This window comes from Varanus komodoensis, unplaced genomic scaffold (assembly GCF_004798865.1).
Source record: "Varanus komodoensis strain SLA01 unplaced genomic scaffold, ASM479886v1 scaffold41, whole genome shotgun sequence".
Taxonomy (NCBI): Eukaryota; Metazoa; Chordata; class Lepidosauria; order Squamata; family Varanidae; genus Varanus; species Varanus komodoensis.
The window spans coordinates 4,592,783-4,605,139 of NW_025335954.1; the positions used below are offsets into that span (position 1 = coordinate 4,592,783).

Sequence of the window (12,357 nt, forward strand, 5' to 3'; positions counted from 1 at the left end):
GAGAGAGAGAGAGAGAGAGAGAGAGAGAGAGAGAGAGAGAGAGAGAGAGAAAGACTGCAGAGGCACCCCCCTCCTCATGGGACAGAATTTGTGAGCTTGCCAATATGGCATGTGGTTTCTATTCAAATAAAAACTGAGATGAGTCCTAGCTTACCATGTTCTGGTAGTTTGTATTCTCCTGGAAAGAAGAAATGTGGAAGAACTGAGCAGAGGTTAGAAGGCAGACTTCCTGTTCCAGCTGCAGCCCCTTTCTTCCAGAGCAATCCAAGGTTGGGGGTGGGAAGAAAGACACAGCCTAATGGAATGCAAGAAGTGCCATGCGGATGCTCTGCACCTGCAGTTGCTTTGCATTGGGTGTGGAATGCAGTTTCGGGGCCCAGTCCACCAAATGGAGAAACCCAGCCTTTTCTTTTTTCTTTTACCCATCATTTCTAGTCCTTATGGCTATGCAGATAAGCTGAAAAGTGAAAGCAGTTCTTGGCAATGCCTCAGAAGCCGGAAGGAAGCTAAATGGGATTGCTAATGGGTGAAGTATTCTACCTAGTACAATATTCTACAATATTCTACCATGATCCCTGTGGGGCAAGTGGGCATTTTGAAAAATCCGGCTTGATGCAGCAGTGGTGGGGAACCTGTGGCCCTTCAGAGGCTGAACCTCATCTTCCATCAGTCCTGACCACTGCATGTGCTGGCTGAGGCTGATGGGCACTGAAGCCCAACATCTGAGGTCACAGTTCGCTCACACCTGACATACACATTTTTATAAGTTCTTCAGCTAGTGGAATTTGCCATTTTAGGCATGGAATTTAGTGCCCTCTGAGTGGAGAAAAAATAGAACCCTGAACATGGTAAATATTTTCAATTAATGATTTCCATAACTATTTTAATATACAGAAATGCTTCTACAATTCTTTTTTTTTTCTTTTTTACAACCATACAACACTCATAGCTAAGCAGGTCATGATGGCTCCTCTTTGATAGGAACAAAAACAACATTTTGCACAAGACCATCAAAGATTGCCAGTTTTGTTTTGGCAATGTGCCAGCGCTTTTAACTTTCTTTTAAAAACTCATTTGACTTTCCACTTTTTCCCAATTCTTCTCCTAACTTTTTAAACAGCTGCATGGAAGATGGAAATTGAGCAGAGGAAGATTTCCCAATACCTCTGCAAAATTTCTCCCCAACAGGAGCAGAAGCACTGCTAGAAAGGAAGTGGGAAGGCTGCTGGCAACTTTGCCATTGGCTAGACCACAAAACTGGTTGGCACCCAAGCATGGGCTTGGACTTCACCTGGTTGGAAGCTAACAGGGGATTCATTTTTATTGGTCACTGCCTTTTAACAGCAGTTGGACACCCTGAGAATAAGCAGGTGAAGCTTTTCTAGCATAGATACATAGGTAACACCATGGTCTGTATCCAGATGTCTAGAATCTGTAGGATAGGAGATCCTACAGGAGATAGGAAGCAGTATACAAATGCTATGATGATGATATAAATAAGTTTAATAAATAAACTTCCTTTACTATGGCACTGAGGTTTTATCATCTCTAGGAAGGGTAAGTGATGCAAAGCATCAATTAGAGCATAACCTGTGATGGGAGAACCTCTGTATTCTCCAGAACTAACAAGGCTTGTATTTAACAAGGAGCCACCAAACCTGCAAACCCAATTTCCATAGGGTCAGCCTGTGTACATGGCACTTCACTTCACATCAGGTCAGAGGGCAGGTCCACTGCCTCAAGGGGCTTATACTCTCAGAAATGATACCAGTACAACGAGGCTGACAGACAGAGATAAAAAGGAAAATTATACAAGTACTGAGCTGACTGAGGCTTAGCTTGATGTGGGGAAAAGGAGGCTAGGCAATGGTGTCAAAGTCTTCACAGAAAATTTGGCAGTGCCAAAGTCAGGTTTAGGCCAGCTGAGTCAGTTTATGAAAACAGGACTTGTGCATATGTATCTCTCACACACACCCCTCCCTCTCATGGAAGCTTTCCCCTGACACGCTGCAGATTGTTGGCTACAACCACCAGCATACCCCAGCGAGCCTAGGCAAATGGGAGTTGTGGTTCAAAGCATATGCAGAATGCCACGTTGGGGGATGCAACATTGGTTTTACTAGGAGCATCACCTGGATTCCTCTGGGATAGCTTATGAAAAGCCTCAAAAGAGAGCCCCTGGTGAGCACGTGATGCTGGAGCCCTGCCTGGGGTTGCTATGACAGCACCCCTCCAGTCCAAGTCTAACCAGAGGACACATGGCAAGGATGCAGGGAGTATATTTACTTTGTGCAAGTTACACCCTCCTTTGGTGAGTCACCCAGATGCATGTCTCATCATCCCTACCCCTTCTCAGGAACCGAAGCCTCAGCAAAAGTAAAAGGATCTTGTTGAGAGATGGTGGAGGGGAAATCTAGATAGTTCTGAGGTCATTGGTGGCCAGGGATCAGCAGCCTTGAGAGTAACCATTTCTATGCTTTCTGCTATACAAGACAGCACCAGCATCTGGGCCAAGCATTGCGTAGACCTTAAGAAACATTCCAGTAACAGGCTGTTACAGCCCCATGAAGTTAAGGTTAGCTAAGAGACACACCTTATAAAAACGGGAAAACAAGAGCAGGCTCTCACATTAAATAGTTGTGTGTGTGTGTGAGTGCCTGGGGAGGGGGGTTGTTTTTCATGTGGATTTAATGCCTTAGGAACTCATCCTGTGAACAGGTCAATGCGTATCCTTTGTGCCTTGCTGTGAATCTGGCTCAGTATGAAGATCTGCAGGAAGGGGCCTTTTGAGAACAAGGTTACCTGCAGAGGACCATTTGTCAAGCACACATGAAAGGACTTCCTCCTGTGTTGCCCCCAAACTGGGAATGTCTGAGAAATCTGCAAGGGATTCAAATGAGTTCTGGTTTCTATGAATCCATCCTGTGGATCTCAATGTAAACTGGCCTTTTGTGAGTCATGCAGCTTCCATGGACTGGGTTTTTAAAAACATTGTAGGGGGACCTGCCCAACTGCATGTTAGTGCTAATGCTTACTAGTACAACAGTGCATTTGTACAAGTTCAAACAGGAACAAAATGTTCATTAAAAAGGTCCAGTTCCATCAATGAAAACAATCACAGGAACAAAAAAACACCCAACAATCCAGAAAACACAGGTAGAATAGATTTCACATCAGTATACCTCTGCCCCAAATTATGGAATTGCTTCCTCAAGAACAACAATTAGTACCCACTGTCTTGCCCTTTAAAAAGGGTATGAAGATCTATCTTTTCAATGTAGTCTTTCATACTATGTAGTGTTTTAATGTTTTTTACCATGTTAATGTTCTTGTTTTATGGTTTTAAATGGCTGTACACTTAATAGCTTTTTAGGAGATCGGGCAGTATATAATGTTAATAAATAAACAGAATATCCAGACTGAAAAAAAGATGCAGCCTGAACTCCTGACAAGGGAAATTGGATTGACTTCCTTGTGTCTTTTTATGAGAAATAGGGCTTGTTTTGTGCCTGAGAAAGCCCTCGACATTTTGAAACAATGATCCCTGGTACATTTCTAACCCTATCTTTCCTCCAAGGCACTTTTGGCAGTATACCCTATTTATTCTCCTCGCATTTGGATAGGATGCTCACCCCACCATTCCAAAAGGCTGAAACACCACTTTTGAGACTTCGTTATTAGCAGTAAGAGATTTACTGCTCACAGTATCCTGCCATGTTTGGGAGGGTTTTTTTTGGCTTCAGCCCTTTTTGGACTAGGCTCAACTTTAAATGGCCCTTGCCCCCCATCAGCTGCTACCAGATCCTTTTTGAGCTGGAGATACCAAGCAGCAAAGCTGAAATCTACCAAACAGGTGCTCAACATCTATCAGCTAGTATTCCCCTCAAGAACTCCTGGAACAGCTCTGCATACCTGTTTTAAAAGCAAATGCCCCCTGCTGCAGCAGTGAAATGGAATTACATCCAAAGTTAAAATGCAGTCATTTAATTAAAAACCAAACTTTTCAAGTTTTAGCTTAAAAAAATACCACAGATCCTTTTTTCCATTTTGTGAGGATTTTGTGTCCCAAATCAGCTTGCTGGGCTCGCTTGCTTGATGGTGCTTTGGAGTATGGCAAAAATCACTCCGTTATGGCAGAAATGATGCTGTAAATGGATCAGGCTCAATTAATTGTTTTAGGTTGCTTTGATACTCTGGTTTTATTTTCTGCCTGTTTTAGCTCCCTTTGTAAACTATGGGGGTGGGGGGGACGACAGACAGAAGCAAGAATGTGGAATAATGCATGGTGCTGCACTCATCTCATGCCCTAGTAATGACTGATTTTTTAATAGGGCCTTAATCCTCTAACCTGGCAAAGTAGGCTGCTTTGTTCCAGATGTCTGGAGGCTGATATTGACTGCCTGGTGATCCGGGAGATGCCTTCCTGTGGAACCAGGGCATTCTAATGCTAGAACTTGTCAGGGACCTTAGAAGTTATCTAATCCAGCTCCCTGCTCAATGCAGAGGCTGCAGTGCAAGACACAATTACAGCATTTCTAGGAGAAGGCTGCCCTATTTCTGATTAAATGCCTCCAAGCCTAGGAGAGCTTACCACTTCCTGAAGTATCCTGTTCCCTGGATGAACAGCTACTACGATTAGAAAGTTGCTCCTAATGGCCTTCTCCCTCTGTGCACATGGAAAGGCATGCCCATCATTAATAACTACTCAGTATTCTAGGCCTACCTGCTACCATTCAGAACTCATGCTCAGCTAATCTTGGGACTGGTTCTAAAAGGTATAATATAAATGCTGAATGATTTTTAAAAATTGGCAAATCTAGTCCTTTTTACTAGTGGTATATGCTGACCAGAAGATTCAACCTGGCTCCTGATTTGGTTCTTGGGAAAATACTTTGACTCTGCTCAGTCTGATTCACAGGCTATTCACTTGGATACCAAATCCAAATTGAGATTTGGAAATCTGTGGCTTTGGACCTTCCATTGACTTGTCACAGAAAACAAAAAAAGTGGATAAAAGCATTTTTCTTTATGTCATAAGTGGCTAAAATACGCAGACATAGTAGCCCCTCAGGTGGGGAATTTGCTTATAAAGTGTCAGAAATATAGGTGAAGTGGTTTGTGCACCATGCAGCTTTGGATTTTTAAGGTAGCTGCTAATTGCTTAACAAATTTTTTTTTTTGGCAGAATTGGTTGAAATCTGCAGAGATAGCTGTCATTTCCTAAGGCATCAATTCTGCTAAGAGTCAGATGAGTAAGTGCATGGGTTCTTGTGCAAGAGCAGACTTTACATTTTGAGGTTTCCAGGAAATGACCTGCTTATTCCTGTGTTCTTTGCAAAGCAAAGTGGTAGCCCTAGGTAAGAAAAATGCAAATTTTCAGAGGGATAGGTGCAGTGCTTTGTATGGATAGGGAATCCTTAAATTTGGAGGAGGGTGAGTGATTTGCTTCCCCTTTCCTTGACTCATAATGTTTGGGCAATTTGTATAATGGAACATTCATTCATTCATTTAGAGTTTTTGTATGCCGTCCCATTGCTTATAGCCTCAATGTGACATACCACAGTGATGCCTCCAGGCAAGAAAACTGAAGGGGCCAGTGAGTTATCATGACTAAAACTAGTCTGAAATGTTTTCATAGTGAAGTCTGTTAGCTCTGGAGCTATGTCCATTTCACAGTCCTATCCCTGCCTGTCTTCAAACCACAGTGATGGGAGAGCACCTGGTAAAATATGCCCTATGATTGGACCCCTCAGACCCCTCACCCTTTCTCTCCTTGCCTGTCCCCAGAAAATGGAAGAAAAGGTGCAGTTTTGGAGACAGGTTGCATGCCTTTCCAAAGAAGACTCACTGATAAAGCCCCATGCAGGGTCTAGCTTCAGCTCCGATCATTTTGCCGAGACGTCCACCTCAGGAAACATCAGAACAATCTAAAGCAGCCCCGTTTGGCTCGTATTCCAACCAAATTCAGTGCACAGTCCTGCTTTTTACATACTGCTTCTTCTGCACCACTCCACAAAAGGATAGGCAACCTGATCATCAACCACAGAGATGTTCCTGACATAAAAATGAAAGCCTTTTCTCGGGATGGCACTCCTTCCCATCCTGAGCCTTCCCATTCTTTGATAGATGGCCTTACCTTACCCTCCTGTTTACCAGAGCTCCTAACACAGCTGCCAGCCCTTGTTTATTTATTTTAGTTGCATTGTTTTGCTCCTTCTTCTTTCTCTTTCCCTTAAGATCCCTGCTAAACTCCCAGATGAGATATTATACTTGGCCACACTCTCATGGGGTGGAAGGTGCCAGCTCAGTACATCCGAGGTTGTGCACCTGAGTGGAAGCAAAGCAGAGCCTGGCGAGAGGCCGAGAGAGATGAGTGGCAACCTTGCAAGCCATGAAAACTTCCTCTTCTGCAGCTGGGAGGCAGAGTCCCTCAAGTGAGCGGCTCTATTTCCACTGGCTATCAGAGCCATAATCAATGTTTAATTAGATGCGATTTAATTACCCGCTTGCTTGGCCGTCATGAGCACCGACAAGCCAGCTCAGGTTCCCAGCATCAGGAGGACAGGCAAGACGTCAAAGGCGGGATGCGAGATCAAACTCTCGCTCTTCCCACCCACAACACGAAGGTTTCACCCTCAACCCTGTAATTGATGCAGAATGCAGCTAATGTCTTACTGAACTCTGTAATTGGGGCAGAATACAGGCAATGCCCAGAACCCCACATTTCTTTGCCCGCCTGAGGATCACAGTTGTCCAGAGGGGAAAGGGGCTCATAATCCTTGCCAACAGCACAGGGAAGAACAGCATGTTCTGCTGCGGGCAAATGCCCTCTGCACATGCTCAGGGGCATAGGAATAGGTGTCATAAGTACAGGTTAGATGACAAGTGGCTGGAGAGCAGCACTTGTGAAAGGGACATCTGGGTGCTGGTTGACCGTAGGCTAAACATGAGTCAGCAGTGTGATGCGGTGGTCAAGAGGGCAAACACCACCCTTGGTTGCATAGCCAGGAGTGTGGCTTCTAGATCGAGAGAGGTATTACTACCACTCTATATGACTCTGGTGCACCCACAACTGGAATATTGTGCTCAGTTTTGGGCCCGCATTACAGAAAGGATATAGCCAGGTTAGAGTCAGTGCAGCGTAGGGCCACAAGGTTGGTCGGTTTGTTTATTTATTTAGAATTTTTGTATGCTGTCCCATCGCTTAAAGCCTCAGGACGGCTCACATAAAAAAGGTTGGTGGCCGGTTTGCAGGGGATGGGGTATGAAGTGAGACTGAGGGAACTGGATCTCTTCAGCCTGGAGAAGACTCAGAGGGGATATGTTGGCGACATACAGGTATGTGAGGGTGTGTCACACGGAGGTGGGTAGAGACCTCCCCTGCAGAGGAAGGCAGGACGTACTCCAACGGAGCAAAGCTCAGGGAGCCAAGGTTCCATTTGGATGCCAGGAAGCACTTCCTGACCATTAGGACCCTGAGGGTATGGAATGGGCTTCCACAAGAGGTCACTGAGGCCCCATCGGTGAGGGTGTTCAAAGATAGACTGGACATGCACATGGTGGGCATGTCATGAGCGGAGCTGGCTGGTGCCAGAGGTCAGACTAGATGGCCCGGGAGTCCCCTTCTGACTTGCTCTGTTTCTATGTTTCTTTAGCTTTGTTCCGTATGTTTTAGGACAGAGCCCTGGCACAGAAACCAAATCTGAAGCTCTGGTACAAGAAATGGAGCCACAGAGAGCTCATAAGACCCCGTTCAACTTTCCCCAACATGACACCCTCCAGAAGATTTAGGCTGCAAGTCTATGGACACAGCCTATGAGAGTGCAAGGACTGATGGGACTTGCAGTCCAAAAAATCTAAAGGGTGTTACACTGGCAGAGTAGCCCATCAAACACACACTCTTCTCAGGAAGCCCTCATGTTCCAGGGCAAGATTAGAATGACACAAAGAGAAGCTGCTTACCTGTGCGGTCAGAATCGCTTTCCCCAGTGCTGGAGGATGGACTGCCAACGGGCCCTGGCTTGTCTCCCTCGCGGGCTCCGGACTCCTTCTGCCGCGTCCTGGCAGCCTCAATTCCCTTTACTCGCCGGGCGTGGCGGTTTCCCTTGTAGTGCGCTTCAGCCTGGCTCTGTGCAAAGTAGGCACAAGGTAAGCGCTGGAGTGAACAGATTTGGAGGCCTCCTCCTGAGTACTTCTATTCTGTTCCCTGAGCCTACCCTCCTTTCATAAATACCGGCCAGGGCCTCTCATCCTCAGCAGTGGCAGCCACCCCAACCCCCAGCCAATCCTGTTAGGAGTCCTGATTAACTGTGTGCACTCACAGACTTTCCTGTGCAGGTTTAATTTTCATACTTGGCTGTTCCAGAACCCCAAGATTTTGTTAGGAAGCCAGATATGTATCCAGAGGTACTTCTACACCAGCCTTTTCTGTTGGATTGCCATCCTTGGCTCACTCCTTCTTAAGGGATTGTCACGTTGCATTCCAGAGTGCAAAGTGTAAACCTCCCATTTTTTGGTAGATCTGATTAGTGGCAAAAAAAAATTGCTGGTAAAACACAAATGTCCAGTCTGAACAAGGGAAGCAAAGCCTTATTAAGGCTTCCAAGGTTTGCCTTTCACACAAGTGTTTTCCATTTGCAGGCCCTGTCCATTTTATCACTTCCTGTTGATCACAGCTGGTAGATTAGCAATAAATAGCCTCTTAATTGCCCCTTAAATAGCCTCTCTTAATTGCCCTTTTTCTTCAGGAGAGGGAAAGTTCTAATTACTGATCTCCTCTCATTATTTCTTCCTTTTCATTTTTTTATAGTGACAAAGAACATTTCTTTACTAGACAGCATATTTTTCTGGACAGCACATTGTTTAAATTGGCAAGATAGCACAGCACAATCTTTCACTGAAGTATGGAAAGAAAAAAAAGAAGTAAAGAATAATTCATCATTCCCTCCCCACAAACAGAAATTGACATTGGGGCAATTAAGAGAGGCTAATGAAGAGGCAGTTAAGAAGACAATCATCACTCTAATCCTTCAGCTTTGGCAATCTCATGAGCTTTTTGTGTCATCCTGGACAATTTGGGTGGAACATTACAAGAAATACTGAGCTCAGTATCTGTCTCACCTCAGTATCTCATTTCATAGAATCAAAGCTGAAAGGGGCCAAGAAGACCACCAGGTCCAACTAACTCCCTGCCCAGTGCAGGATTCCAAGTTGAACCATCCCTCCCGGATGACTGTCTTTTTCCTCCTTCCTTCTTGTACAGTGTAAGAAAATGCACAACAATGATGTCCTCAACTTGTGCATTTCCCCATTGCCTGTCTCACATGACCAGCTGTTATTGGTAGCAGGGAAATGCATGGCCTGACTGCACAGGGGAGGGGTCCCTGTGGCCCTCCAGATGTTGCTGGACTTCCTGGTTCTTGCCCCCTCCAGCCAGAATGCCCAATGCTCAGGCAGCTGCAGTCCTACGTACTGGGATACTCCCAGGCTCCCCAACCCTGTGCTGAGCATCATTGGACAGGGAGGAAAAAGCAATGCAGAGAGGAAGCAGCTCCCTGGTTCCACCTATGCCTCCTTGAAAGTGAGGAGCCTAAATGTGTTTTGTCAGACACCTCCTGGATTTCAGCAGTCCTGACTTCCAGATATGGAGGGCTGCGGGCTTGCTTGAGTCTTAAATGCCACAGGCCTCACCTGATCCTGTGCCCAATCATTTCTCAGATCACAAATCCGGAAAGAGATTTGTTTGCTTTGCTTTCTCCTAGTCTGTGTACAGCAACCATAACAAGGCTCTCTCCAGATGTGCTGTAGTGCAAACACCATCAGGAGAAGGCTGGGCTGGGGAAGGCTGATTTGTATCTATGGAGGCTGAGGGGAAGCAGGGAGGGGGGCATGTGGCTTGGGGCAGAGCATGTATATTGCACGGATGCAGAACATCCACAGCCATCTCCAAAAACAGGGAAGATCTCTGCTTGTTACTTTGGAGAGCCTCTGGCAGTCAAGGCTAAACAGACCAGATATCTGAGTCAGTGCAAGGCAGCTCCACATGTTCATTTATGTTAATAGAAACATAGAAACAGAGCGAGTCAGAAGGGACCTCCCGGGCCATCTAGTCTGACCTCTGGCCCAGCCGGCTCCGCTCACGACATGCCCACCATGTGCCTGTCCAGCCTATCCTTGAACACCCGCAGCGATGGGGTCTCAACGACCTCTCGTGGAAGCCCATTCCACACCCTCGGGGTCCTGGCTGTCAGGAAGTGCTTCTTGGCATCCAAACGGAACCTTGGCTCCCTGAACTTTGCTCCGCTGGAGCGCGTTCTGCCTTCCTCTGCAGGGGAGGTCTCTACCCATCTCCGTGTGACATCCCCTCACATACCTGTATGTTGCCAATATATCCCCTCTGAGTCTCCTCTTCTCCAGGCTGAAGAGATCCAGTTCCCTCAGTCTCGCCTCATACCCGATCCCCTGCAAACCAGCCAGCAACCTTGTGGCCGTACGCTGCACTGACTCTAACCTGCCAAATCCTTTCTGTAATAAGGGGCCCAAAACTGAGCACAATACTCCAGTTGCGGGTGCACCAGAGTCGTATAGAGTGGTAGTAATACCTCTCTTGATCTAGAAGCCACACTTCTGACTATCTGCAGATTCACAATGCTGTGCACCTTCTTGGCCTCTGTGTTCTACCTGTGGCCTATTATGTGGGCTAATCTGATGCAGAAAAGCCTGTGGTGGGGTAAGAGGTTAGACAATGGCCAGCCTGGTCTTGGCATCCTATAATTTAGAGATTATCTCCAAATCCAATTCTACAAAGATGCCCCATGATCCAATTTCTTGTATGCATTCCTTTCTATTCACCCCAGCCTTGTTGATGCATTCAATACAGCTTAAATTAAGGAGTTGGGTGATGTGGACAACATCGCTGCATGCTGTCTTCAGCAATATTTGCACATCTCCTGTCCTTCAACACCCTTCCAAACCACCCACAGAGGCTGCAAAGCAATAGAAGAGAGCTGAGATAGCAATACCAGCTCCAAACTTGGCTATCTCCTCAAAAGACTCACCTCAGAATTGAAGCGGATCTGGCAGACGTTACAAGAGATGATGGGGCGCTTGGCCTTGGCTACAGGTACCCCAAAAGTGTGGTTGATCACCGCTTTCTGCACGGGGTCCATCTGCCAAGGAAAAAGGAAAGGGGGGAGGAAGAGAGAGGTGTTGTGGGCAGTGAGCATTTATCTATTTCGTTCCTGCTATTCCTCACCTTTAGTTCCTATGTAGCTGCATGCCAGATCACACAATCCTCTCATGAAGCTGCTGCAGCAGCTACAGGTTCCAATCCGCCCATGCTGCCATCCAGCCACACTGGCCCCTGGCCATGTGCATGCTACCACCTGCACCATCACAGGCTGAACTCAGTGCCTCTGACTTCGGGCAAGAGGGTCTTGTATCCTCTGCAAGCTCATGCTGAGAGCTAACCTGGAGCAAGGTCAGCCTACAGTGGTGGGGGCAGTGGGGCACACACGCCCCCCAGGCTGACGGGTGTGCCCATAAGCTAGGAGGAGAAAAGTCAGCCTGGGTGAACTGCCTCGCTGCTTCACAGTATGGCCCTGCCACGTGCATCGTAAGAAGATTCTGTACCTAACACCTTGGAAAGCCACGGTCAGCAGGGGAATGGAACATCAAACACAGGATACCCAGGGGACCAAGAGGCAGAAGGTGCTGCGGACCAGGACAGCCTGGCACAGTTGCGAAGGAGGGGCCCAAAAGAGAGATGTGCTGCAGCCTGGAAAGTTCCTAGTTCAAATTTCACCTTAGTGATAAACACTCTAGGCAAGCTGCTTTCGCATCTGCAACACCGGGGGGGGGGGGGGGGGGGGGGGGAGGCAGGAGGAGAAAAAAGAGTTACGTCTACTACTGAGCTAACAGGGAGGGATCTGCTAGGGCAGCAGGTCTTTCTCCCCCTATCCTTCCTTCTGCAGCCTTCCACACCTCCTGGAAACTTGTTCCGGGGGTCTCCCTCTGGAGCTAGAAGGTGTAGCAGGGCAGACATGGAATCGTCCCCCCACTTCTATTCATAGAATGACACGGTTAGATTCAGACCAGAGGAATCTTTTTAATCATGCCTGTCCTCCAAAGAGCTCGGAGCAACATAGATGGATTTATCCCACAAAATCCTCATGACAAGCATGTGAGGCAGAGAAGGCCCAAGACAACAGCTCCCCTCCCGCAGCTCCCAAGTGGGCGGAGCCTTTTCATGCTGCGTTCCAAAGCAATTCGCTACATCACACTGGCTTTCCTAACAGTCCCCTCACCTTTCTTCTAAGGATAATGTATGAGATATACTCCAAAGTGCTCTGCAAATGC

At 46.8% G+C, this 12,357-nt stretch overlaps 1 protein-coding gene across 2 annotated transcripts in view; it reads right to left on the reverse strand.

The window, feature by feature from the left end:
• Nucleotides 1-12,357, reverse strand: part of ZNF385A (zinc finger protein 385A) — a 69,253-nt gene that overhangs the window by 23,451 nt on the left and 33,445 nt on the right. For both annotated transcript variants that reach the window (XM_044443273.1, XM_044443275.1), the window contains exons 2-3: nt 11,058-11,168; nt 7,963-8,128 (exon numbers count right to left, since the gene is read on the reverse strand). In XM_044443273.1, coding sequence (XP_044299208.1) covers nt 7,963-8,128; nt 11,058-11,168 — 277 coding nt within the window. The remainder of the gene's footprint in view (nt 1-7,962; nt 8,129-11,057; nt 11,169-12,357) is intronic.